This window comes from Chanodichthys erythropterus, chromosome 11, assembly GCF_024489055.1.
Source record: "Chanodichthys erythropterus isolate Z2021 chromosome 11, ASM2448905v1, whole genome shotgun sequence".
NCBI classification, from domain to species: Eukaryota; Metazoa; Chordata; class Actinopteri; order Cypriniformes; family Xenocyprididae; genus Chanodichthys; species Chanodichthys erythropterus.
The window spans coordinates 33,001,470-33,027,021 of NC_090231.1; the positions used below are offsets into that span (position 1 = coordinate 33,001,470).

Here is a 25,552-nt window from a genome sequence, read left to right on the forward strand (position 1 = left end):
AATATTAATCATTATTGAAGTTGCAAAAACTATTCAGTCAAGAGCAGTGAGTGATTTCTTTGTTATTTGTTGCTTGATTTAACATTAAAAACAGGCAGCAGGAATAGTTTTTTTTCCCCTTATAAGACATGCACAATCCAGTACATAGCCTATACTGTTACACATACACTACCGTTCAAAAGTTTGGGGTCAGTAAGAATTTTAATTTTATGGGGGGATAGAAATAAAATTAATCAATACTTTTATTCATCAAGGATGAGTTAAACTGATCAAAAGTTACAGTAAAGACAATTATAATGTTAGAAAATATTCTATTTTAAATAAATGTTATTCTTTTGAACTTTCTATTCATCGAAGAATTTTGAAAAAAAAAATTTACACAACTGTTTTCAACATTCATAATAATAATGAATGTTTCTTGAGCATCAAATCATCATATTAGATTGATTTCTGAAGGATCATGTGACACTGAAGACTGGAGTAATGATGCTGAAAATTTAGCTTTGATCACAGGAATAAATTACACTTTACTGTATATTGACATAGAAAACAGCTGTTTTAAATTGGAATAATATTTCACAATATTACTGTTTTTGTTTGTATTTTTAATCAAATAAATTCAGGCTTGGTGAGCAGAAGATACTTCTTTTAAAACATTAAAAAAATCTTACTGACCCCAAACTTTTGAACAGTAGTGTATATATTAGGGATGCAACGGTGCAAATCGCTCACGGTTCGGTTCGTATCACGGTTTTAGGGTCACGGTTTCGGTACGGTTCGGTGTGTGCTATGTTTAGGGAAAATAGGACTACTGTCAAATAAAAATAAAGAAAATAAGAACAAACAATCAAACTACAAGCAACATCACAAATAAGTACAATAAAGCAAATATTCAAATAAAATAAACAATGCTTTTCAGGTTTTTCAGGTATCTAACAGTAGTTTTCAGGTACAGAAAACGGATAAAGTTATCAAATATAAAATATCACTGCATATTATCTTAGCATTTAGTATTATTTATTACAGCATTTTTAAATATTCAGCTTTTTTTTTTAATTGTTGTTTTGTAATATTTAAAAAAATCTAATATTCGAATCTTTTATTCTATCTGTTATTAAAAAATATTTTATTAGTTTTAGTTTCAGTTAATCAGTAACACTATGCCTACACCAGACACAACAAAAGCAAATAGAACCTATTATAATCAGTGATGCTGTCTACAGTGAATTCGTGCCACGACAAATCCCCAACAGCAAACTGATGCCCCATTCTATTTCTGACGTATTTCAAGCACTTGCACTACTTCTGACACAAAGAACAAATGGATTTGCAATAGTCACTTTGTCCCATCCTGTGTCAGCGTGACACGATGTGAAAACTGTCGCATCTGGTGTAGACAAGGTGTAAGACTGATTCATTCCCAATACAATCACTGAAGCATTTGCGGTATGCCACTGAGTTGGTATTCAACAGCCTGGCCGAATGTGAAGTAATAAATAGGAAGCAAAACAGATATTGTTATTCTAAACTGTTATTCAGAAGCTGTTTTTCTATTTTGTAACTAATGATAAGAGTCAGATATGGAGAAAGTTCACCAAAGGTTTTGTTGTTTCTGGCTTCCAGCATTAGAAATGAGTGGCTGATGTTTATTTTTAACAATGTCTCTGATCAGGCCCCATGTTAGTCTGACCTTAACAGTTTGTGAGGCACATTTCAGTGTCACAATGAATGCAGGCTTTGCGAACAGTGTTATGGAAAGATGCAGCACCACAATTTCTGTTAGATCTGACATAAATTTCGCCTGTTAGTCTTGAAGGTACTAAAGCAGAAATCAGAATGTTTAGCACAGAGAGAGAGTGAAAAATGATCATGGAAAACTAAATTATTGCTGTTCTTGGGTAGGAAACCTTGAGTAAAATTATAATTGGACCTCAATATATATATCAATATCAATATATATATATATATATATATATATATATATATATATATATATATATATATATATATATATATATATATATATATATATATATGCTGCAAATCTGCAGCAAAAAAACTGAGCTGAACAAACTGTGGCAGGTGTTCTGCCTCTGTAAGGCTGGTTACCTAGGCACTAAGTTCTTAGTGGGTGTCCAAAGACTACTGCAGCTCATAAGCTGTACAGGGAGGGAAAGAGAGATAGACCAAATAATATGTGTCCCACAGGGAAGGTAACAAAATATCATTTATTTATCACCTTGGAGACCAGAAGATGAGAGTTGTGAGAAAGCACTGTCGCAGCTTAAACTTAATTGAAAAACAGACACACACACACACACACAAACACACAAACCAGTGAATACACAGGAATGTACAAAAACGCAAGCGGGCGAAGGCTACATGATTATTCTGTGATCACGGACGCACACATTTGTAGGGGAGTATGAATGTTAGAGTATGTGTGTGTGACGTTTCATTTGACTTGAAGAGGAGGTGTTGGTTTGACGTGAATATTGACGATGCCTCTTTAATCCTCAGTCATTCAGATAGAATCGTGGGTGTCTTTTTCTTTTTCACTATTGCTTTAATTTACTTTCTTTGCTTTATCTGAAAGGACTTCACAGTTATGAGTAACACAGGCACAGTGTCGTCTCAGACCACACACACACACACACACACACACACACACACACACACACATTATAGCAACAAATACATAAATACAGTTTACAATGATCACGATGAAGCTGAAACATAAGACATAAGCATTCAGGCATCATCTAAGTCCCTCCTGACTCTATCTCTCCCTGCATCTTCTCCTGAGTTCCTTCCCTAGCACTGAAGAGCCATTCATTTTTCATGTGACCTTTAGACAGCCTGTGTGCAGAGAACAGCCCAGGTAGGCAACTATAAATCAGACAGCAGAGAAGCAAATGAGCCGGAGAACACTAGGGGTCCCATGAAGAGGCAGAGGTGGTTAATTTGGTCGTGTTGGCTTTGCAGTCATGCTAAATACACGGATTCCCCTCTCTGACTCGTGCTAAACTCTTTACATATTAACAAAAAAAAGTGCAGAAGATGGGGGAGAAAAATCACCTCCTCCACCTCAGAGGTCATCAAAGGTCTTCTTCACCCACTCAAGCAGCCAGCCGAGGGCTTTACCCGTAGGACTCTGGGGTGCCTATGTCCACACACCCACAACCAGCTGAAAGATCAAGGGTGAGGGAGCTGCTTGGCTCTCGCCCCCGCTGCAAGGGCTTCCCTCAGTTCTCTGTGCTTTGGAAGGGGCTTTCTATCTATCTATCTCTCTCTCTCTCGCTCATTCCCTCCCCCTCGTTCGCTCAGTACCTTCATTAATTTGCTGAAAAATCTATAGTGAGGCATTCTCTTGCCCGCCCACACAAACACATAGACTCTGCAAGTGCAGTAAGACCCCGTCCTCCCTCCCGGGCCATGGATCGGTGAGTTCGGAGGGAGAAAGAGAGAGGCTGTGACAGACAGAACGCTGCCTCTGCTGTTGCTTCCCGTGTCAATACGCAGTCAATTTAGGGCCTCAAAGGAGACAGACTTCACTGCAGTAGTTTATTTTCATTGATAAGTGGTTTTCCTAATATGTATGAAGTTCAGGTGTCTATATTGATACCAAAATAGATATGCCACATCAAACAACATAGCCTGAAACCACAGGCAATATGATCCTGAGCATAAAGTACAACCATTCTGAGTGACCACTCAAACTAATTAGGCATCGGTACAGCAAGATTGTGACATATACAAAATGCTTCTCAGATACTCATTTTGAACAACAAAATTTATTCTCTGAATACACAGACCAGTAACGGTGCCTCTGCAAGCAAGATATTTATTACTGAATTTTCACAATATACTCTAGATTTCCATTGCTGTATCTTTCTTGAGAGGGCTTATGCATGTTCAGTTTGGATTCGATGAAAGATTCTTATTTCTTATGAAAGATCACAATATTTTGTGTACTATTATTACTTCATTTGCTGCTGGCATGTACACTGTAATTTATTAGATGCTTTATATTTACTCTATACAAGATCTATTTTTCAAAAGCGAAAAAAACAAACAAACAAATGTAACTTAATCCAGGGATAAGATGGAGAAGGCAGAGTCAATAAACAATGTTTTATTTTTATTGTTCATTTCACATGCAGAGTGAAAATGCAACAACATGGCTTGACACTGCCTGATCGATAACTGAGCAAAAACACTGATTAAAATCCCTCAGCCTATTCTCTATCCCCGCTGTCTTCAAATGCCAACATTTTCCCTAAGCTAAACAACTAAATGCAACAGCAAAAAAAGTTACATCTCAAGAAAATGGTGCAAAACAAAAGATCTAACAAAAATTACTCAAACTTAAATCACACACACAAAAAAACATAATTCAAAGTGCAATAAAATAAGCAAAATAATGATGCCACATAACAACATGACACAGAACCTAATCCTAATATATCAGATAAAACTATAAAACTAGGCAGCATTATTTTTTATTATCTTAAAAGTGTTTAAACATGTTTCTCTAATTGAATGTATTGATTTGTTAAATATTCACAATAGACAATGAAATTCTAACTGAGGACAGATTGTTGTGACACAGACTGCATTGGCTGGTGTTGTTAATGACACATCAGCAGGCATTATGTCAAATGTTATTGTAGGAAATGACAGATAAATGATCGGATGTGTTGACAACTGGAGAGCCCGTTCTCTCTCTCCCTCTCTCTCTAACACACACACACTTATATCCACATGTCAATGGCACGTGTGAACAATCACCTGTCAACCATCTCCCAGATCACCAGCGTTCCAGTCACCATGACAACCTGATGCTTGATAGTATAACCAGTTTCACCAAAGACCAAAAGTCTCTACTAAAGACTCAAAAGTGACTTTTAGTTTTAGAGTTTTTCTACTTTTTATGAAGCAAACATAAGAAATAAAAAGACAGGTCAGTTTGAAAATGTAATGTTAGACCACAAATTATTACAAATCCTTTTCAATTATTCATCAAATATAGTGCATTAGGAAAGTTTCCTAAGTAACAACAACAGGTAAGTAAAGTTTCATACTTGGGCCTTGCCTCCATATAAAAAGCTGATGGTGCAACTGAGAGAAACTTTGCCGAACTGAAGGAGATATATCTCTGTGCATGACAATTTGACAATAATGCCTAGCAACCTAGCCTGAGTGGGAGGTGCTATCTCAGAGTGTCATTAGGTGTGGAAAAGCCAGCCGCTTCTTGGGGGCTGATTTGTCAAGTACTGCATGAGAATAAGGTTCAAACCTAATGAGTGACAAACCACAGGTGCTGAAGATGGGGAAAACCCACCCTACTAGGTTCAAAAGAATAATTTTCAGGATATAGTTATAAAATTTTGGCAGAGTTAAAGCCTTGTGCAACTACTGTATTGCGAACTCAATCACTGAAGTAAAGTCATTATAATGCAGAATTCCGTTCTAGCTCTAAAATCTGATTGGATGAACCATGTTTGAAGCTATGGTAATATGACCAATATGCACACATCAGTCAAGTTGATTGTGGGAAGTTGTTACAAACCATTAAAGCTAATGAACTACATTACTTGTTGGAATCACTGTTTATTGATTGTTTAATTGATTATTAATAAGTGAAGCAAACCATTGTAGCATCTGGACAAATCAGGCACAAAATTAATCATTATATTTAATGAATAACCCATAACTCACTCTATCAAAGTTCTGTGAACCCATCTCCCTAAAACTGCAAACAGCATCCCAAATGTAGCTAACACACAGTCTGATTCATTCTTTCTGAGAAGGACAAATAAACTCTCTTAATCCTATGTATTCTCTATATAACCACTTTCCCAAGTATAAACGTATCCAAGTTTCCCATCTCATGTCTTTCCTTTTATAGGCTTTATTCTATGTATTAATTTTCTCTTTTTAACTATTTTGGTATTAATGTTCCATAGTTACAAATTTATAGTTAACTGAAATCACATTGGTAGCATGTTTGGTATCTACGGACTCCAACTTTCATTTCCTATTTGGTCATTTATGTCAGATGTTACTAACTCTGTGACACGTTAGTATTATAAGAATCTAGAAGGTTCTTTTCTCATTCATCCAATCCAGTGTCTTATGCTAATATCTAACTACAGAACAAAGCCTCGTAAAACTTCCCTCTGAAAGGGAAACTCCTTATTGGCTCAGACACCTTAAGAGGGTGTGATATCTTCACCCCTTATATTCACTGATCACAAGATCAAATTTTCCTTTTACTGACAAATGCTGATTTTACGATAATGCTGTAAGAAGCTAGAAGCTTCTAAGGAACCCCAAGCTTGTGCCAGGCTTCGGCCTAGACCTTCCATTCACCAAAGATCCTCTGAATCCAACTGGTTCTCTTTCAACAAGACAATATCAGCAAAGATTCAATGGGAGCCTCCGCAAATTGCATCAGGACAGTTTTAATTCAACTTGGAGAGACATGCATGTATCAAACTTAGTCTCATTACCTGATACATTAACTCCCTCGGGTTGGCGGTCACGCCGGCGTGATCACCGTGTTTTTTTTTCTAACCAGTGGGAAAGAGACTCAAAATACTCCGTCAATGTTGCACATACAATTAAGAGCTATACACCATTTTAATCTGTGGAATATCTTCTTTTATTTGTGTACACTGAGTAAAAACAAAATGTTGTGCTTTTTGTAAAATAAAGAAACCTAACATGATGCGTGTTCTCTCGTCTCCCTCTGAACGAAGTCCAATCTGATAGTTCTCAGAAAATGAACTGTAACTTAGTGAATACTAATCACAAAAAAATTAGACTTGTGTCTAAAGAAACGTTGAAATGTCAGGTTTTAAATCGTGTAAGTCAAATCGAAAACAAATATTCTGTGTTTATGTAATCTGTATGAAAAGAGAGCCATGTCAGAAGTCCTTGATTCAGCTAATTATCCGCTAATGCGGCCACGCCCACGGAGCCAGCGCTATTCAGACGTAAATTCAGTCCATACATGCATTCATCGCCTCAATCGTGTATTTATTGTCTTGAAAAGTGTTTTGAATAGCCATAGTTAGCGATCTCTGGCCTCTGTTAGTTCAGTTATTTCCTAGATTCCCTATTCTTCTTTAGCATTGGCATTTGTGGACTAAAAGTGCACAAAGCGCCATCCGGCTGCAAGTATGAATTGAAAACAGTATCCAGCGCTCACAATGATGACAATAAATAATGAATAAATACTCCTCTGTATAGAAAATTGACATAAACATGAGAATCCATCAATATTTCTCCAAATGTGCATGCTTTTAAGATAAAAGCCTATATGAAATGCCATAGAGGTAACATAACTGTTCAGACACTTTGTATCACAGAAATGCATTATATTTTAATAATAGAATATCATTATTTTAAATTGCAATAATATTTCACAGTATTGCTGTTTTTTCTGTATGTTTGATTTACATTATGATGAGCTTGAGACTGTCACAGACACGTCAGGTTCCAACGTCACCCAATCACAGCGCGCACCATCTCCTGAATACTGATCACCGCCACCTGCACCTCATCACTCCCCTCATCAGCAGCACTACAAAACACTCACACTCACCGCACTCCACATCCGGTCTCGTTTGAATACCCTTACAAGTTTATGCTTACCTCAAGGACTCCTCTTCGAATACCTACCTGTCTCCATTGTGTTGATTCCTATTGTGTTCCTCGTCTGCCTCGTGAGTGTGTTCCCATCTGCTTCCAAGTGCTTCAGCGATCTCCAGTTCCCCAGCGTTCAACTCCCTGCAAAGATAAGGACAGTAACTATTCCAAGTATCATCCGTTCAAGTTATTCTACTTCAAGTTATCTTACCTGTTTCATTCTCCCTGCTCTCCTGTGGTCAAAATAAAGACTGTGAAAAGTTATACCTGTGTCTGTTATCCATCTACTGTAACAGAAGACCGGACCAACACCGCTGACCCAGGATGAGCCAACCCGACCCCTTTCAGGATTTGGTGGACGCGCTTCGGCGCACACTAACCATTCATCCATCGCCACCATCTCCAGTTCCTCCATCTTCACCTGCACCAGCACCAGCTAGCCCCACTGAGCACGTCAACTCACTGCCGCCGTACGCCAGTCCCATGGCCAAGCCGGCGCCCTACTCAGGATCGGCAGAGGATTGCAGCGGATTCCTGCTGCAATGCACACTGGTCCTGGAGATGCAGCCGCACCTGTACCCGAGTGACACTGCCAAAATAGCGTTCATTATCTCTCAGCTCAGCGGCAAAGCATTAAAATGGGCCGATTCCATCTGGTCCCAGCAGGGTGCTGTAACCCAATCCTACTCGTCGTTTGTTTCCCACTTCCGGGAGGTGTTCAGGAAACCCATCACAGACTCTTCAGCTGGTGAGAAACTCTATAATTTGAGACAAGGCTCCATGTCAGTTTATGAGTATGCTTTGCAGTTCAGAACGCTTGCAGCCCTCAGCGGATGGAACGAACAAGCCCTGATAACGAACTACCGGCAAGGATTGGAACCTCGGGTACAGCTGCAACTCACTGCATGCGAGGACAACATCGGCCTAGAAAAGTTCATCCAGCTCTCCATCCGCTGCGCCACTCGCATGCAGGCGTGCCTCCAAGGGCACCAGGACCAGTTCTTCTCCACCGTGCCGCTCTGCCGATCCGAACCCGTCAGCACTCCAGAACCAGCTCACGAATCCATGGAGGTTGAAAACTCTCGTCTATCCTATGAAGAACGCTGCCACCGCCTCACCCTTCATCTCTGCCTCTACTGTGGTGAACCGGGGCATGTGATTGCTGCATGCCCCACACGACCGCCGCGACCCCTGGTGAGTGCCATTATTCCTGCTACTCATAAGATGAAACAACTCACTACTGCTGTCAATCTTACTGCCGCCAATGTTTCACTTACAGTGGTCGTGCTCATCGACTCGGGATCCGCCGGCAACTTCATCTCTGGTGCCCTCTGTCATCAACTCCGCATCAAGACCTCCCCGACTAGGACTATCTACAAGATCCGCTCCATAACCGGCCGACCCCTGAGCCGTAAGTACGTCCGCTCCATGGCAGGACCCGTTCATATTCTACATCAAGAAGAGGCGCATCTGCTGGTTCTGGAGGACTCAACCGCTGACGTGGTTCTGGGGCGCCCCTGGTTGGAGCAGCACAATCCGACCATCTCTTGGAAAACGGGCGAAGTCCTGAAGTGGGGCGACACTTGCTTCAAGCACTGTTTGACGGATCTGCCAGTTCCAACTAACTCCTCACCTGATCTCTCTCTCTGCGCTACGTCCATCGAAAGTCCTGTTGAACAGCGTTCTGTGGAAATCCCCGAGTGTTACGCCCCCTTCAGCAACGTATTCTGCCCTCAGCGGGCTTCCAAGCTGCCTCCACACCGGCCATGGGACTGTGCCATTGACCTGCTTCCGGGTGAACCAGTGCCCAAAGGAAAAATCTACCCGCTTTCCATCCCAGAGGAGAAGGCCATGGAGGATTACATCAAGGAAGCCCTCGCCGAAGGTTAGGCTTCTTTGTGGCTAAAAAGGACGGAGGCTTGCGGCCCTGTATTGACTACCGTGCACTCAACAAGATAACAGTAAAGTTCCGTTATCCCCTTCCTCTCGTCCCAGCTGCCCTAGAACATCTCCGTGGTGCCACTGTGTTCACGAAGCTGGACCTCCGCAGCGCGTATAACCTCATCCGGATACGTGAGGGGGACGAGTGGAAGACCGCCTTCATCACCCCTACTGGCCAATACGAGTACTTGGTCATGCCGTATGGACTAGTCAACGCCCCCTCCGTATTCCAGGACTTCATTCATGAGGTGCCCCGGGAGTTTCTCCATCGGTTTGTCCTGGTCTACATAGACGACATTCTCATCTACTCCCGGAGCCAGGCCGAACATCGCCAACACGTTGCGGAGGTCCTCACCCGCCTTCGCCAATACCATCTGTTCCTCAAGGCTGAGAAATGCACATTCCATCAACCCTCCGTCTCATTCCTGGGATATAACATCGGCCACAGTGGCATCCGGATGGATGAGAGGAAGGTGGAATCCATTATCAACTGGCCAGAACCCACCACCATTAAAGAACTCCAGCGATTCCTCGGTTTCTCAAATTTCTACAGAAGATTCATCAAAGGTTACAGCTCTATCGCCCATCCACTCACCAGCTTACTCAGCAACCAGCCCAAGTCTCTGTCCTGGACCCCGGCAGCCACCAACGCGTTCAACCAGCTCAAAGAAGCCTTTACCACCGCTCCCTTACTTGTACACCCTGATCCAGAGAAGCAATTCATTGTTGAAGTGGACGCATCTACCACCGGAGTGGGAGCGGTATTATCGCAGCAGCAGGGGACCCCAAGTAGACTCCATCCATGCGCCTCGCCCTAGACAAGCTCGCTGGGCCATGTTTTTCTCCCGCTTTAACTACACCATCTCCTTCCGTCCTGGTACGAAAAATGTGAAAGCGGATGCTCTCTCCCGTCTGCATGCCCCTGAAGAAAGAACTGAGGAACCAGAACCCATTATTCCTAGCTCCCTCATCGTGAGTCCCATAACATGGTCAGAAGAGACCATTCCCTCCTCCAATGCCTCCACTAACCCTCCGCCAGGCTGTCCACCAGGCTTGCTCTATCTTCCACGGACACGACGCACTCCCACCATTCACTCAGCCCACACGTCACTTGGCACTGGTCACCCAGGGGCCAATGAGACCCTCTCGTTGCTGAAAGAACGCTTCTGGTGGCCAGGGATGGCAGCCGATGTCAGAAGGTACGTGCAGGGCTGTAGGGAGTGTGCCATCTCCAAGTCTCCTCATCATCTGCCAGCTGGGAAACTCCTTCCACTGCCCATTCCAGATCGCCCCTGGTCACACCTAGGAGTGGACTTCATATCTGATCTCCCTGTCTCAGACGGATACACCACCATCCTAGTTGTTGTGGACCGGTTCTCAAAGTCATGTCGTTTGATTCCACTTCCTGGATTACCTACTGCAATGGAGACCGCCGAAATACTCTTCAACCAAGTCTTCAGATACTTCGGAATTCCAGAAGATATCGTCTCCGACCGTGGGCCTCAATTCATATCCCGTGTATGGAAGTCCTTCTACTCACTCCTAGGTGTGGCCGTCAGCCTCACATCTGGATATCATCCCCAGTCGAACGGGCAGACGGAAAGGAAGGTTCAGGAGATTGGCCGCTTCCTCCGTACCTTCTGTCAAGACCACCAGGACTCTTGGAACTAGTTCCTGGGTTGGGCAGAGTACGCTCAAAACTCTCTCCGACAGTCAACTACTGGGCTTACAACGTTTCAATGCGTACTCGGTTACCAAGCCCCACTGTTCCCCTGGGATGGGGAACCCTCCAACGTTCCTGCAGTGGATTACTGGTTCCGAGAGAGCGAGAGGGTCTGGGACTCAGCACACCACCAGTTGCAACGAGCCCTGCGCAGACGCAGAATGGTAGCCGACCTCCGACGCTCTAACACCCCAGTATTCCAGCCTGGTCAGAGGGTCTGGCTATCCACCCGTGACATCAGACTGCGTCTGCCCTGCAGAAAGCTGAGTCCCAGGTTCATTGGCCCATTCCCCATCGTCAAGCAGGTCAACCCGGTCACCTATCAACTCCGTCTTCCACAACGGTACCGTATACATCCAACTTTCCATGTGTCACTCCTCAAAGCTCACCATCCCTCTGTTCTTCCCACAGGACCTGACGTGGCTCCCACCGAACCCCCCCTTCCACTCATCATGGAGGACGGAACTGCGTACGAGGTGCGAGAGATCTTGAACTCCCGGCGTCGTGGTGGTCAGCTTGAATACCTGGTGGATTGGGAAGGATATGGTCCCGAAGAACGCTCCTGGGTCCCAAGGGATGACATCTTAGACCCCAGTTTACTCCAAACCTTCCATGACAGTCACCCTGAGAAACCGGCACCGCGGGGAAGAGGACGACCACCACGGCGTCGGGGTTCTCGGCCCTCTGGAGCGGGCCGTGGAGGGGGGGGTACTGTCACAGACACGTCAGGTTCCAACGTCAACCAAACACAGCGCGCACCATCTCCTGAATACTGATCACCGCCACCTGCACCTCATCACTCCCCTCATCAGCAGCACTACAAAACACTCACACTCACAGCACTCCACGTCCGGTCTCGTTTGCATACCCTTACAAGTTTATGCTTACCTCAAGGACTCCTCTTCGAATACCTACCTGTCTCCATTGTGTCGATTCCCATTGTGTTCCTCGTCTGCCTCGTGAGTGTGTTCCCATCTGCTTCCAAGTGCTCCAGCGATCTCCAGTTCCCCAGCGTTCAACTCCCTGCAAAGATAAAGACAGTAACTATTCCAAGTATCATCCGTTCAAGTTATTCTACTTCAAGTTATCTTACCTGTTTCATTCTCCCTGCTCTCCTGGAGAGAGAGCAGGGAGAATAAAGACTGTGAAAAGTTATACCTGTGTCTGTTATCCGTCTACTGTAACAGAGACAAGATCAACAGAGGGTTTTTTCACAGCCTACCTGACTGAAAGAGCTCATTATTTATGCAGCTCATTGGAGCTCTTTGTGTGATTCTTTTGTCTTCTCAGGTGAGAATCACCTATTATTCATGATTATTCACGCCTCCACGCATACTGTGTTTCTTGACCAAAGATGTTTTAGAAAATTTAAATCTCTCTATTGTTTTATATGAAGGAGTAGGAATGATAATTTTTACATAATTTTGAAGCAAAAACTCTAGTCTACAACCTCCAATACCCAGAAGTCTTGTGAACACAGATTTAATATATATTTTTTGGCTTTATTTCAGTGACTTAAGTTTTTTGTTTTTTCAATAACTACGCATAAACGTTATTCCTTCAAAAATACAAATATGTACATACATGTTCCTTACATATTATTGTAGCCTAGTTTGTGCTGAATACAGTGTAATGACACCTTTGTCATTAATATGTTTATGAACAACTGAAAAAAGCACAAATGTCAGGGCATGTCAAAACTTCTCCAGGCCCCAACTCAGCCTCAGACCCCTGAGGGTTAAGTATCCTTACCCCTTTTAAAGAAGGGCCTGCTAAAACTAAACTGATGGTTTGCTCAAGGTTTTTGATCTGCTGAATGTCAAACAATGCTATAACTTCTTGCTTCCTGTACTCTGCTTTAGCTCTCTCTTTCCCTTGGTAAACTGTATGCATGTATGTGTGTGAATGTTAGAGTAGTTAAGTGTTTAGTCTAGTTAGTAAAGTCATGTCACACGTAAAGTTGTCTGTGTTTCACGCTCATATACTGGAGTCCCTATTCATGCAGATCCTGACTACAGGCTCTTAGTAGTACTGTACAATAAGATTGTTATTTCCCATAACCTGGAAATGAACATTTCTTAGAGATTCCTGAAAGGGGCATACCACGAGTAATGGGCCTGGTAGTGAGTTCCTCCGCCGAGCTCATCTACTGCAATAATACTGCTTAAGTGATGGAGAAGGATGGCCAATGTTTCACCATTCAAGGGAAACTCTAACTGGACCAAAAAAGCACACGTTATCACCTCAGAGAGGGGAAAGGCACTAATGCAAGCATTACATCCAACCATTTTGTCCAAGCTTTACCTGTTATTAACTAAGACTCGAGACAAAACTGTGTGTAGATTATAAAATCTCGCAAAAGTGTTGGGTGTAGCCCAGCCCCCAGCTCTATATATGTCTGCTAATGAAGCACCATTCGCTAGAGCTGACATGGCTGCGATACCCCTGGTAGAGTGAGCCCTCACCCCCAGTGGGCCCGGTACATCCTGGGCCTGATAATCCCGGAGAATGGCATCCACAATTCAGTGGGCTATTCTTAGTTTAGAGACAGCCTTCCCTTTCTGTTGACCCCCAAAGCAAACAAAGAGCTACTCAGCTCATCTGAAGCTCTATGTGTGTTCCAGATATATGTGCAGAGCGGGCAGGGTCTCTGTCATCAGGAGGGATTGCTTCCAAGTTCACCACTTAGTCCCTGAAGGGAATAGTGGGAACCTCGGGCACATATCCAGGCCGGGGTCTCACAACAATGTGAGAGTAGACCAGCCCTAATACCAGGCATGATTCTCTAATGGAGAAGGCTTGTAGGTCCCCCACCCTCTTGACGGAGGTGAGCGCAATCAGGAGGTCTGTCTTCATAGAGTCTGCACTAAGCTCAACTGACTGCAAGGGCTCAAACGTATCTCTCTGCAGGGCCTGAAGGACCACAGAGTCTAGGAGGGTTTAGCCTCCGTGCATTTGCTAGTGCTAACTATCAGGTTGTGCTTTCCAAAGGACCTACCAGCCACTGTCGTATTTAGATGTGGTCACATTCACTTTAAGGATGGAGGCGACAGGTGCCTCTCTAGGCTCTGCTGATGAACAGTACAGACCCGATTCCACAACTCTGTTGGTCTTCACCTCACGAAGCAAACCATGTAGTGAAAAGGTGCCACTTCAAGGCATAGAGCTGCCTGGTAGAGGGGGCTCTGGCCTGAGTGATGGTATCTATCTATCCGCTAGTGATTGTCCTTTGAATTCCTCCTCATCCCATCCAGGGAACAGACGAGGAGGTTCCAGAGTTCTGGGCACAGGTGCCAGATTGCACCCTGCCCCTGAGAAAGAGCACTTGTTCTTCCCCTTTACTTTGCACAGAGTCTGTGCAATCAGGCTCACTGGGGGAAACACATACTTGCGCAGGCCTCTGGGCCAGCTGTGTCCAAGTGCGTCCATGCTGAGGGGGCCTCAGTCAGAGAATATCACAGTGGACAGTGGGAGGATTCCTGGAAAACAAACAGGTCTACCTGTACTTCGCCCAATCGACTCCATATCAGCCATATCAAGAGCATATCGGCTGTGCAATTGAGGACACCCAAAATGTGAGTGGCACTCACTGACTTCAGTCTCTGCTGACTCCAGAGGAGATTATGGCGGGTGAGTTGTGACATGTGACAGGAGCGGATACCGTACTGGCAATTTAGATATGCCACTGTCACTGTGTTGTCCGTCCAGACCAACAAGGGCTTGCCAGTGCCTGTCCATGGCCCCAAGGCTGCATGCCCACTGCAAACATCGCCCCAGTCGGACTCAGAGGTGTCTATGGTGAAAACAACATGCCTGGACACTCGTTCTAGGGTAACTCCCGCCCGTAGAAATGCGGGGTCTGACCAAGGGCTGAACAGACGGCGACAAATTGGCGTGATGGCCATGCGATGTGTGCCGTAGTGTCATGACCATCTCGGGACTCGAGCCTGAAGCCAATGCTGACGCAGTCTCATATACATCAACCCCAGCAGCATGACAGCATTGGAGGAAGCCATATGCCACAGGAGTCTCTAAAAATACTTCAGTGGAACCGCTGTTTTGAACAGTGCATGGTCTTGAGAAAGACATGCTGTTGTGGAGTCAACTCCACACAGAGAAAAGAGATGCTCTGCACAGGGGAGAGCTTGCTTGACACAAAGCCCCAATTGGGCTAGGTGTTTGAGGACTAGGCATGTGACGGTATCAAATTTTCATGTTGCGATTAATTGATGAAGCTTTTATCACAGTATACGGTATTATCACGTTATTAAAATAAGTTGCAAAACCATTTTTGTCATAGTTTAACAGGTTTAAGAACTCTTTTTGTAATTAAACAAAAACAACTGACTGAAATTTTCAAACAGATTAAAATGCAAAAGAATTAGGCTATAAAGAACGACAGATAACACTTTACTCTATTTAATGCATAACTAAGATTGAGCAATAGCTACATTTGTTACAGAAAGTGTTATTTTTGTTAATGTTAGTTTAGAAACACAACTGATCATTGTTAGTTTTATCTCAGGTCCATTAAATAAGTTATTTTGATTTTAGTAATGTTATTAAACAGTAACTAAGAAATTAACATTAATTAATAATAATTAATACTTTATAAGTATTTTTATTGTCAGTTTAGTGATAATGAATTAACATGTTAACTAATGAAGCTGTATGTTTTCAAAGTTTTACTGAACAATAACAAATAATCAGAACATTTCTAATCATTTTGGCATGTTGTAGTCCTGATTAAAATATAAAAATGTTTAGGTTTGAAAATAAATATCCTTTTAAGTCTTTTTTTAAGTATTCAGTATTTGGTGCTGTGATGAGCAACACTGAGATTACAAAAAAATGAATGGCTGTTTGCATTTTAAAAACTTCACTAGCGCAGCTACTTTGTTACAGGTCCCTGTGTGCGCACAGCAGTCATCGAGGTAGTTGAGTATGCGGATAACCATGTCCCTTAGCGGGGCAAGGGCAGCCTCTGAGACCTTCATGAAGACATGAGTAGACAGGTACAGCCAAAAGGGGAGGACTTTGTACTGGTATGCATGACTTTCAAAGGCGAACCGTAGAAACGGTCTGTGCCGTGGAAGGATTGAGACATGAAAGTACATGTCCTTCAGGTCTATCTAATCTTGGTGTTGAACATGTGTAGTGAATTTGGATTAGCCTCACATGAGGGCACCACAAATGTAGTTATTTATGGTCTTAAATATTAATATTAATATTTTTTATTAATATTGAGTCAGATGATTCCTTCCAATATTTCGGGGCACCAGTCAGGAATCTCACCTTGACAATAGAGAACAATCATGAAAGATTGTTGACTGAATTAGAATTTTATAACTTGGAAGAAGTTTATCTTCTGACCAATCTAAATGATTTAGTGAGATTCGGGCGAGCTTGTAAAGCCTCTGATTATCAACACAAGAATAGAATGACACAGTTTGCAATAAAATGAATTTATTAACAAAAAGATATACAAGAGTAAAATATCACACTTACTAAATACTAAGAAGGAAAATGACTAAACTATTAAAATGACTAAACTACTAAGAAAATTGAATCAATAATCAAACAGAAACTACAAACTACAACAAATGGATGTTAACAAAACTGAATGCCAAGTAGATGAGCAACGGATTGGACGAAGCAATGAATAGGTAATTAGCAGTCTATGGGCCCTATTTTAACAATCTGAAACGCAAGTGTCAAAGCGTGAAGCGCAAGTAACTTTGTGGGCGGGTCTCGGCGCTGTTGCTATTTTCCCGGCGGGATAAATGGCTCTTGCGCCCGGTGCAAATCTAAAATGGGTTGGTCTGAAGTAGCTTCATTATTCATAGGTGTGGTTTGGGCGTAACGTGAAATAAACCAATCAGAGCGTCATCCAACATTCCCTTTAAAAGCAGGTGCGCAAGTTCCATTATGGATTGCTATTATTATGGCGTATTTACCAGGCGCACGCCAGGAGCGGTTCACAGCCGAGGAGACTGATGTTCTTGTAAGAGCAGTGAAAGACAGAGAAGTTGTGTTGTATGGGGATGGGAGAAACCCACCTAAAATAGCGTCGGTTAAACAGGTTTTTTCACATCTTCGTGGCACACCACAATGATTTCCGTCATCTCATGTGTTAATATTTTTTTAGTGTAACAATTTATGATTTGCAAAAATAACTGTTGCATCTGTGTAGATTACATGAGCAAAGTGTATGCGCGTTGTGCACGCTATACATTATGTTCAAGCATGCGCCCTTAAAATAGCATAATGAACAACGCGCAACGCGCCACTGACTTTAGACTAGTTTTTTTCTGGTCAGTGGCGCAATTGTTTAATGGAACAGCAAAATAGCACCAGGGATTGTTGGCGCCGGAACACGCCTCCTTTTTTGCGCTGAACCGCCCAGGGAGCGCAAGTTCATTCACTTGTTTAGCGACGCGCTTCTGTGGAGGGAAAAGCGCGCTTTGCGCGGGTGCAAAATAGGAATGACACATGCGTCGGTGTACAAAGTCAATTGCGCTGGGTGCAAGATAGGGCCCTATGAGGGAATCAATTGTGGTCTTTCTGGATGCTGGTATTAAAAATAGTAAATAAGCATTTACTATGAATACAGATAACGTGTCAAATGTATCTATCTGTATACGCTGACCCTAGATAAACAGTCTCTACACAAATAGCAATCTCATTTAGCAACAACCTAATGCCAAGGCCTTTGCAAAAAGGTTTGGTTAGCTTATATTTACATTTCACTTGGTCGTGTGATCAGTCCGGAAATGGGAAACATTGTCCACTGGTATCCTTCCGTGTGCAGTGGAAGACTGGATTGCTTTCCAACAACTGCAGAGCTGCACTGAGTGCTGGAGGTCTTTGTGTAATCCAGAGAACTGTAGGTCAGATGGTGGTTGGCCTGTAGGATCTTCTGTAGGTTGGAGGTACTTGAGTTATGCAGGTCAGGAGTCAAAGTCCTCTGCAGAAGCACTTGGGCTGCTTGAAGATCCATGCAGTGAAAGGATTACTCGGAAAAGTCTCACCTGGGTCGTGCTGTTGTTCTTCCCTCGTTAGAACAAGGGTTTGTTCAATTGGGAAAGATTTTATTCCTTCCCGTTGGGGAGGAGATTACTAATCCTCACCTTTCCTGATGTGGTGATGCGATTGGGTCGTAGCATTCAAGGTGTCAGCCCATCACATCACCTTCCCATCCTGTGGAACTTGGACACCTCTTTAGGACCTTGAAAATGCTTTATTTCTTTTTCAAACCTTTCTCAAAGTCCTTGTGGCAGTGTTCTGAATAGAGTTCAAACTTGATGTGAATTGGTTGAGGTATCACACCTCTGTCTCATTGGGTGTAGTTGCATTGGCTTTTATTCCAGGGGTGGTTTCCACCGTGTGTGCCATCACATCTGCTGTTCACTACACATGAAAGGATGTGTTTCTGATTTTAGGATTTTGAATGGAAGCTTGTACAGGGACGATTCAAAACTCACAGATCTAAGATTTGTCTTAACCCACCTTCTTTCTTTGGAACGATGAAGGGCTGTAAAACCCCTTCTTCATATTGGCCGGAGTGACAGGCTATATCCAATATCCACAGCTTCTCCTTTTATGTGTCGCCCATCTCAGGAACACTTTGAGGCCTTGCGGGGGTTCGTTGTGTCCTGTTGAAGGGCGGGCAGTGCCACCTTCTTGTGACTGGACCTCTGGGGTCTGGGTGCCAGTCCAGGCTGTTGCAGGGCTGGTGCAGCCTTTGCAGGCCACTCTTGGCAATGAGCAAGCAGAGCTTGGGCTCTCTCCAGTCTAGAAAAAGACCCACGCTGAGGCAAGATGTGCTCAATCGACTGTGCCTACTACTTCAGTGCAGAGAACTGCTGCAAGAAGTCCTCGACAGTGTCACCAATCAGGCCACCTTGGGAGAAGGGGGCATCAAGAAAGAGTATTTTCTCCACATGCGGCATCTCCGCAAGGTTGGGCCAAAGGTGGCGCTCCTGGACCATTAACATGGACATCGCCCGACCCAGGGCCTGCACCTTCACCTTCATAGCCCAGAGGGCGTAGTCAGTGGCTGAACATCCAATTACCCCTGCGCCACCCCACCATAAAGGGTAGTGAGGACAGGTGAGCATGCGAAGCGTGATTTGGCATTGAAAGGTGTCTTCCACGACTTTGAGATCTTCTCATGCAATTTTGGGAAAAATGCCACTGAGGCAGAGTGTGGCGCAATGTCACGCTCTGAACCCAGGAACCAATTGTCCAGCCATGAGCGTTCAGGTCAATGTGACCACACAAGCCCAATGCTCATGGCTGCCCGGAAAAGCACAGATGCCAACTAAGCGGCAGCTGCAGACTGCGCTGTCACATCCGAAGGCAGCAGCACAGACGAATCATCTGCATCAGAAGGCATAATCCTGCCCTCCAATGCTGCAAGAGACACTTCATGTTCCTCTTGAGCCCCGAATGAGAAATCAAGCACGCCCAGGGCCGTATCGTCAAACTCATCTGGAAATTTGACTCGGGGGACTGAGCGTGCTGAGAAATGAGAAGCGGCAGCTCTCATTGTAACCCTCAGATCGCCCTCAGTGCTCACCACAAAGGCCTCATACCCGAAGATATTGTAGAAGAATCAGGACAGGAGTCAGCTGAGGATACTCTCAGCCTCTTGAAGACGTATGAGAGCCACGACCGCAACATCCTAATGTGCATGCTCTCGCAGTAAAAGCATGACATCCAAGAATGCCGTTTTAGTATGGGCACAGACCAAACAGTGCAGACAGCGATCAGGCCTGTCCGAGGAAGAGAGAAATCGCATGTATCCAGAAGGACATGGTCGGAATGGCATCTTTAAAAAGACACAATCCTCCGTGCAGCTCTTTTAGAGGAATTTGCTCTTTTTAATAAGGAAATTGCCTCTTTCAGAATAATGCTGATGCACCCACTCTCACTGCACTTATCAGTGCATGCTGGAGAAAGACTGCTGGTTTGTGCTGACGATCCAGCAGCAAGCACTACTTGCAAAGGTGAATGGAAAATTCCTTCTCTTAGTAGCAAGAGATGCTGGCTTAGGCTCCAAAGAACATAGCTGAAGTGTGTAGTGTAGCCGGCTCGCCTTGTATAACCATATGTCCGGGGGCGTGGCCTGGCACGTAAATTACACATGCCAACGCCACTGGCCTTTTCTCAATATGTCAGAAGTGTCTGGGGCTCTCAAGGATGACCCCTAGTGTCTGTGTTTCGACACAACTTCGAAAGTGACCGACATAAAGGGAACGATAGTTTGATGACATAAAGATGTAAAGTCATTGTTAGAATGTTTAAAGTGCAAACTTGGTAAACAGACAGCAGGTAAATTAAGATATGTTTTCTCCGCTTGTCCAATCTAATTGGATTGCTGCTTATAGCCATATTTAATAAATGTAATTATTTAATGAACATTAACTGACTTATCAAATTACAGTATTATGACTGCCATTTTTACAAAAGCTCACTCTGAGCTAAAGCTGGTTCAGCACATTCATTACCCCTGCCTACATACAGTAATCCTCTCTCTTTCTCTCTTGTCTTCCTGTTATTCAGCACTCTTACTCCCATCTCTTTTTGCCTCCTAAATCACTGTGGGGGTTCCCTAAGCTTCTCTGTGTCTCTGCAACCCACAGAATGATTTGAGAATATGCAAAACACTTACATAACAATTTTAAATTATTAACGTCTTTATGTGGTTAAAACAGAGCATCAGAGATAGCAATGCCTTATGTAAGATCTTATATTATTAAAAAAAGACACGCTTCATGGGCGTGTAGATATGTGTGAGCGAGTGAGCGTGCTCCAAGTATGGCTTCATAATTGCTAAGAAACCGATCTATTTATAGTTTAGCAACCCACAATACTGACATCATCTAAACTTAAAAGGGTAAAGCAAAAAATATAAGTTAACTGGCACACTCTGTTTCATAACAATAGAGGTGGCCTCAGTTCCTTTAACTTCAGACTAAAAAATTATTTAATGAAAAATGATCTGATGAAACCATCTAATTATATACTAGTTCCAGGGACACTCAGACTCTTAAGGCTCTGTTATTTAAGTAGGACAGGTAAACTGTCTGTTTCTGTGCAAACATGAGAGTCAACATAAAAGGGACTATAAAATTAAGCACAGGCTACTGATAAACACTTGCCTAGCATTTCATCCCAGAACTAGCTGTAAATGATGGGCAATGATGCTGAACAGCCTGAAATTCCCCATGACGCAGTATGACGTAGACCAATGACAAAGCCAGTGAGCTTTATAACAGTAAAGATGAGCAATATCACTTTCTTTTCAAATTTCTGTTGGTAAAATAGGTAATTATTTGATTTTAAGTTATATTCTTTGAATGTAATATAACTGCAATACTTAAAATATTTAAAAAAATTAAAATTTAAAAAAGTTTAGAAAAAAAGGCAAAGCGTCAGTTCATTTTTGTTTGTTGTTTAATAACAGTAATTCAAAATTGCTGAATTATTTGAGCTTTTACCTTTTACAAAAATGCTATTTAGCTAAACTTCAAGCAAAGGTCACATAATCCTGCTACTTTTACCCTTGATTTTTTCTGACTGTCTATGATTTTTGTATTCTATGTTAAAAGAAGTGAAGGGAGAAATACTTCCTTTTCCTAACAATGTCCTATTTCCTTTTATCACATCTTTTTATCCAAGAATTCTTAGAAACACATTTTTTCAAGATATATACACGATAAAAAATCACTGGTAAAATTAACCCTTCATATCAATACTGTTACATGAGGATCAATACTCAAAAGCAAATGCCAAGATCTGAAGTATCTGTATTTTCAGATCAATCTGTCCATTAAACAGTGCCTCTGTATGGATGAGGGAAAATAATAATAAAATAGCAACAATTTCCCACTGGCACAAAGAAGCCTGACATGTGACCTTATGATATGTATGAGTCCACAATGTCATGTTCAGATTGATTTATTTTCTTGAACATATGGCATAAGAGGACATTGACAGATTAGTGATATGTGCAGAATGTGGATGAGACAGAATATGTGGTGAGGAAGTACTTAGACTCTGACTGGATTACTAATCATTAAAAAACAACACATTTGGCTACAAAGAGAAGCCGAGACCAAATTTTGGAGATTAAAGCATATAATACATTTTTAAAGCTAAGTCTATAGTAGTAAATGAAGAGAGAGAAACAGTCCACTGTGTCCTGACATACCCAAACAGATCAGCCTAAAATATTCCCCATCACCAAGCTGCCTGACTCCTGTATCTACGTCACTGAGGTCCAAGACAAGATGTTGATCGACTGAATTCAGCAGGGGAGCTAAGATGAAAATGTACAGCAGAAAAAAATGCAGTCAGTCACACAGACACAAACACAGACAAAGTTCCAATGTGGGTTCCTGGCCTTTGTCAAGAGTCAAGGTCTAAAACCTATCAAGTACAAGATCTGTGGTTTGGTGAATGGAACAAGGCAACCTGGGCAGACTTTTCTGACCTCAAAAGACAGAAGAAAGAGGCAAAGAAAGAGACATTTTAACAACAAGAAATCTGAGATAAAAAATAAAAAAATGATTGTGTGTCCTCCAAAGAGAAAAAAAAAAAATCTTATCTCTTTTATTAAATGCTCTCTTTTATTAGTATGTAGTGAAGTGGGAAACTGTTTCTTCAATGGGTAGTCACCCAGAGAAAGACTTTATTAACAAACTTGGCAAACATAATAAATCAAATAGCTTCTTTAACACATGCTGTAAATTATTGCCAGACAGTTAACATTTGTAAAAAAAAAAAAAAAAAATTCTTTCTGTTTCTGCCATCAGTAACCAAAGGAAGAGTGACTATCATACAGTAAATGTGTTAATCAAGTCTTAAAAACAAATATCAAACATATCACGTTCATGACACTGTTACATGTCTCGCTCACGTGAACATGGTGCTAGGATGACAGAAGGCTGTATTCTGACAAAAGTAAAACATTTCTTGATGTTATTAATTTATTTACTTAGTAAGTGTTAAAGTGAAAAGGAGGTACTGAGGCAACAGAAGGTATTGAAATCATCAATGACGTGGTTCCCTTGGAGCATGACTGTAATTCTGTGTCTGATTAAGACTGTTTAAGGGAACAGATGCCAATGTCTTAACACCTTGCCATTTCTATCCTCTAATAAGAACTCAGAAAAGCAAACATTCAACGAGAATGAGAGAGCAGTGAAAAGGATTCAGGGGGACCATAAAGACAGCAAAGTCTGATCTGATACCAGCCCCACTGTTAGCCGTGAAAGACTGTAAGCAGCTGAATTACAAAGGAGGAGAGGAGAGGAGAGGAGAGGAGAGGAGAGGAGAGGAGAGGAGAGGAGAGGAGAGGAGAGGAGAGGAGAGGAGAGGAGAGGAGAGGAGAGGAGAGGAGAGGAGAGGAGAGGAGAGGAGAGAAGAGGAGAGGAGAGGAGAAGATAAGATAAGATAAGATAAGATAAGATAAGATAAGATAAGATAAGATAAGATAAGAGGCAAGATGAGACAAGAGGAGAAGAGACGAGATGAGATACGACAACACAAGAGAAGAAGAGAGGAGATATAATGAGAGGTGAGAAGAAAAGTGGAGAGGTGAAAAATGGAGAGGAAACAAGAGAATATGAGAAAAGAACAGATGACAAGAGAGGAGAGAAGAAAATATGAAAGAAAAGGTGGAGAAGAGAGGAGATGAGAGGAGACAATGTGAGGTGAGATGAAGAGAAAAGAGGAGAGGAGAAGAGAAGAGATGTGAGGAGATGGAAAGAGAAAAAAGAAGAAAGAGGAGAGAGGAGAAGAGATGCAAGGAGATGACATGAAAAGAGAGGAAAGGAGAGATGAAACAGAGCATTAGGAGAATGAGAAATGACAGGAAAAGAAACAAAATGAGACGAGAGGTGAGAAGTGTGGAGACAAGAGGAGGAGAAAGGAGAGAAGACAAGAGTAGAGGAGAGAAAAGAAGAGGAGTGGATAGAGAGAGAGCGAAGGGGGGAGCGATGGAGAGAGAGAGATGATTACGTGGGCTGCCTGCTCCTCTTACACAGCCATCCAATAATATTGGCTAATTGCATGATTTCTTCAGTTTCTCCAGCCTCTCATCATGAGTGGGAGTCAAAGGCCTTATTGGTGGAGTATATAGCTGCTGACAGAATAGCTTGTCCTGGTTCTCTCTCTCTCTCTCTCTCTCTCTTCCTCTCTCATTCCTCTCTCCTACGTTGGTTTCTGTAGCAGCAGTCCCTCTGAGACAGGTTTCCCCGGAATCCGCGTAAAGAGGTATCTCTACCCACGCTGCAGAGTCAGGAACATCTCATTTGGAGCTTTCTTCAGTGCTGGCTCATGAACACGCACACACACCACACGCCCGCAAAGCCCTCATGCCTTCTCCTCTGGTTCTCTTTTATTAAACACTAGCTCTATTTCTCCCTCTCTCTCTCCTCATCCTACACTCTCTCACGCAGGAAACAGGGGAACCTGCGTGGGAGGCAGCGTCTCTCCCTGTCATTGAAGCCTTAGGCCCCGTTGACAAATGAGACGCTAGGGCCTTTCGACTGAGCGTGGGTGAGAGCGGGGATTCTGTATCTGCACTGGAGGATCTCTCTCACACACACAAACAAAAAACCAAAGAGCCCCGTGAACCAGCACCTACTTGATTGCAACAGGGACAGAGCGGGTCACAAGGAGGTATTAAGACACGTGTCAAGTTCCTCTAGCAGTTTAGCCCCTGCACCTTGTCCAAATTTGATTAAAGAGTAAACTCACAGGTATTCTTCAGCTAAACGCTGAGCCATTTGGAAAGCTGTGGGGTCACGATCTACCGCCACCACCGTTACACCAGGAACCGACTGCAGGATGGCCTTCGAGTGACCTCCAGCCCCAAAGGTCAAGTCCAGGACAACCTGTTGGAATACAAAAACAGACCAGAAAAAAAAGTGAAGTATTTTATTCATGATGAAAACTACTTTCAGTTTGTTAAAAGCTACTTAATGTTCAACCAGACATTGATTTTGCTCTAAGTATGAGGCCGCTGTCCATAAACTTTGTCGCTACTTTTCAAAAAGGAAACACATTTGCGCATTCTCCCTCTTTTTCTTCCTTACAAACAGGCACACTCACACTAGAGACACTATCCTGTGTTCTCACTCAAAAGTCAATGCATGAGTCATCATCTCTCCTGTTGAAAGCATCTCAGTGGTTTCACAGTGGAGCCACAGTGGCAGCTAC

The 25,552-nt window shown here is 42.9% G+C and overlaps 1 protein-coding gene across 4 annotated transcripts in view; it reads right to left on the bottom strand.

Moving 5' to 3' along the window:
- The window catches only part of mettl15 (methyltransferase 15, mitochondrial 12S rRNA N4-cytidine), a 117,813-nt gene that overhangs the window by 31,489 nt on the left and 60,772 nt on the right, over nucleotides 1-25,552 (bottom strand). For all 4 annotated transcript variants that reach the window (XM_067400791.1, XM_067400790.1, XM_067400792.1 and 1 more), the window contains exon 3: nucleotides 25,091-25,227. In XM_067400791.1, the coding sequence (XP_067256892.1) occupies nucleotides 25,091-25,227 (137 nt within the window). The remainder of the gene's footprint in view (nucleotides 1-25,090; nucleotides 25,228-25,552) is intronic.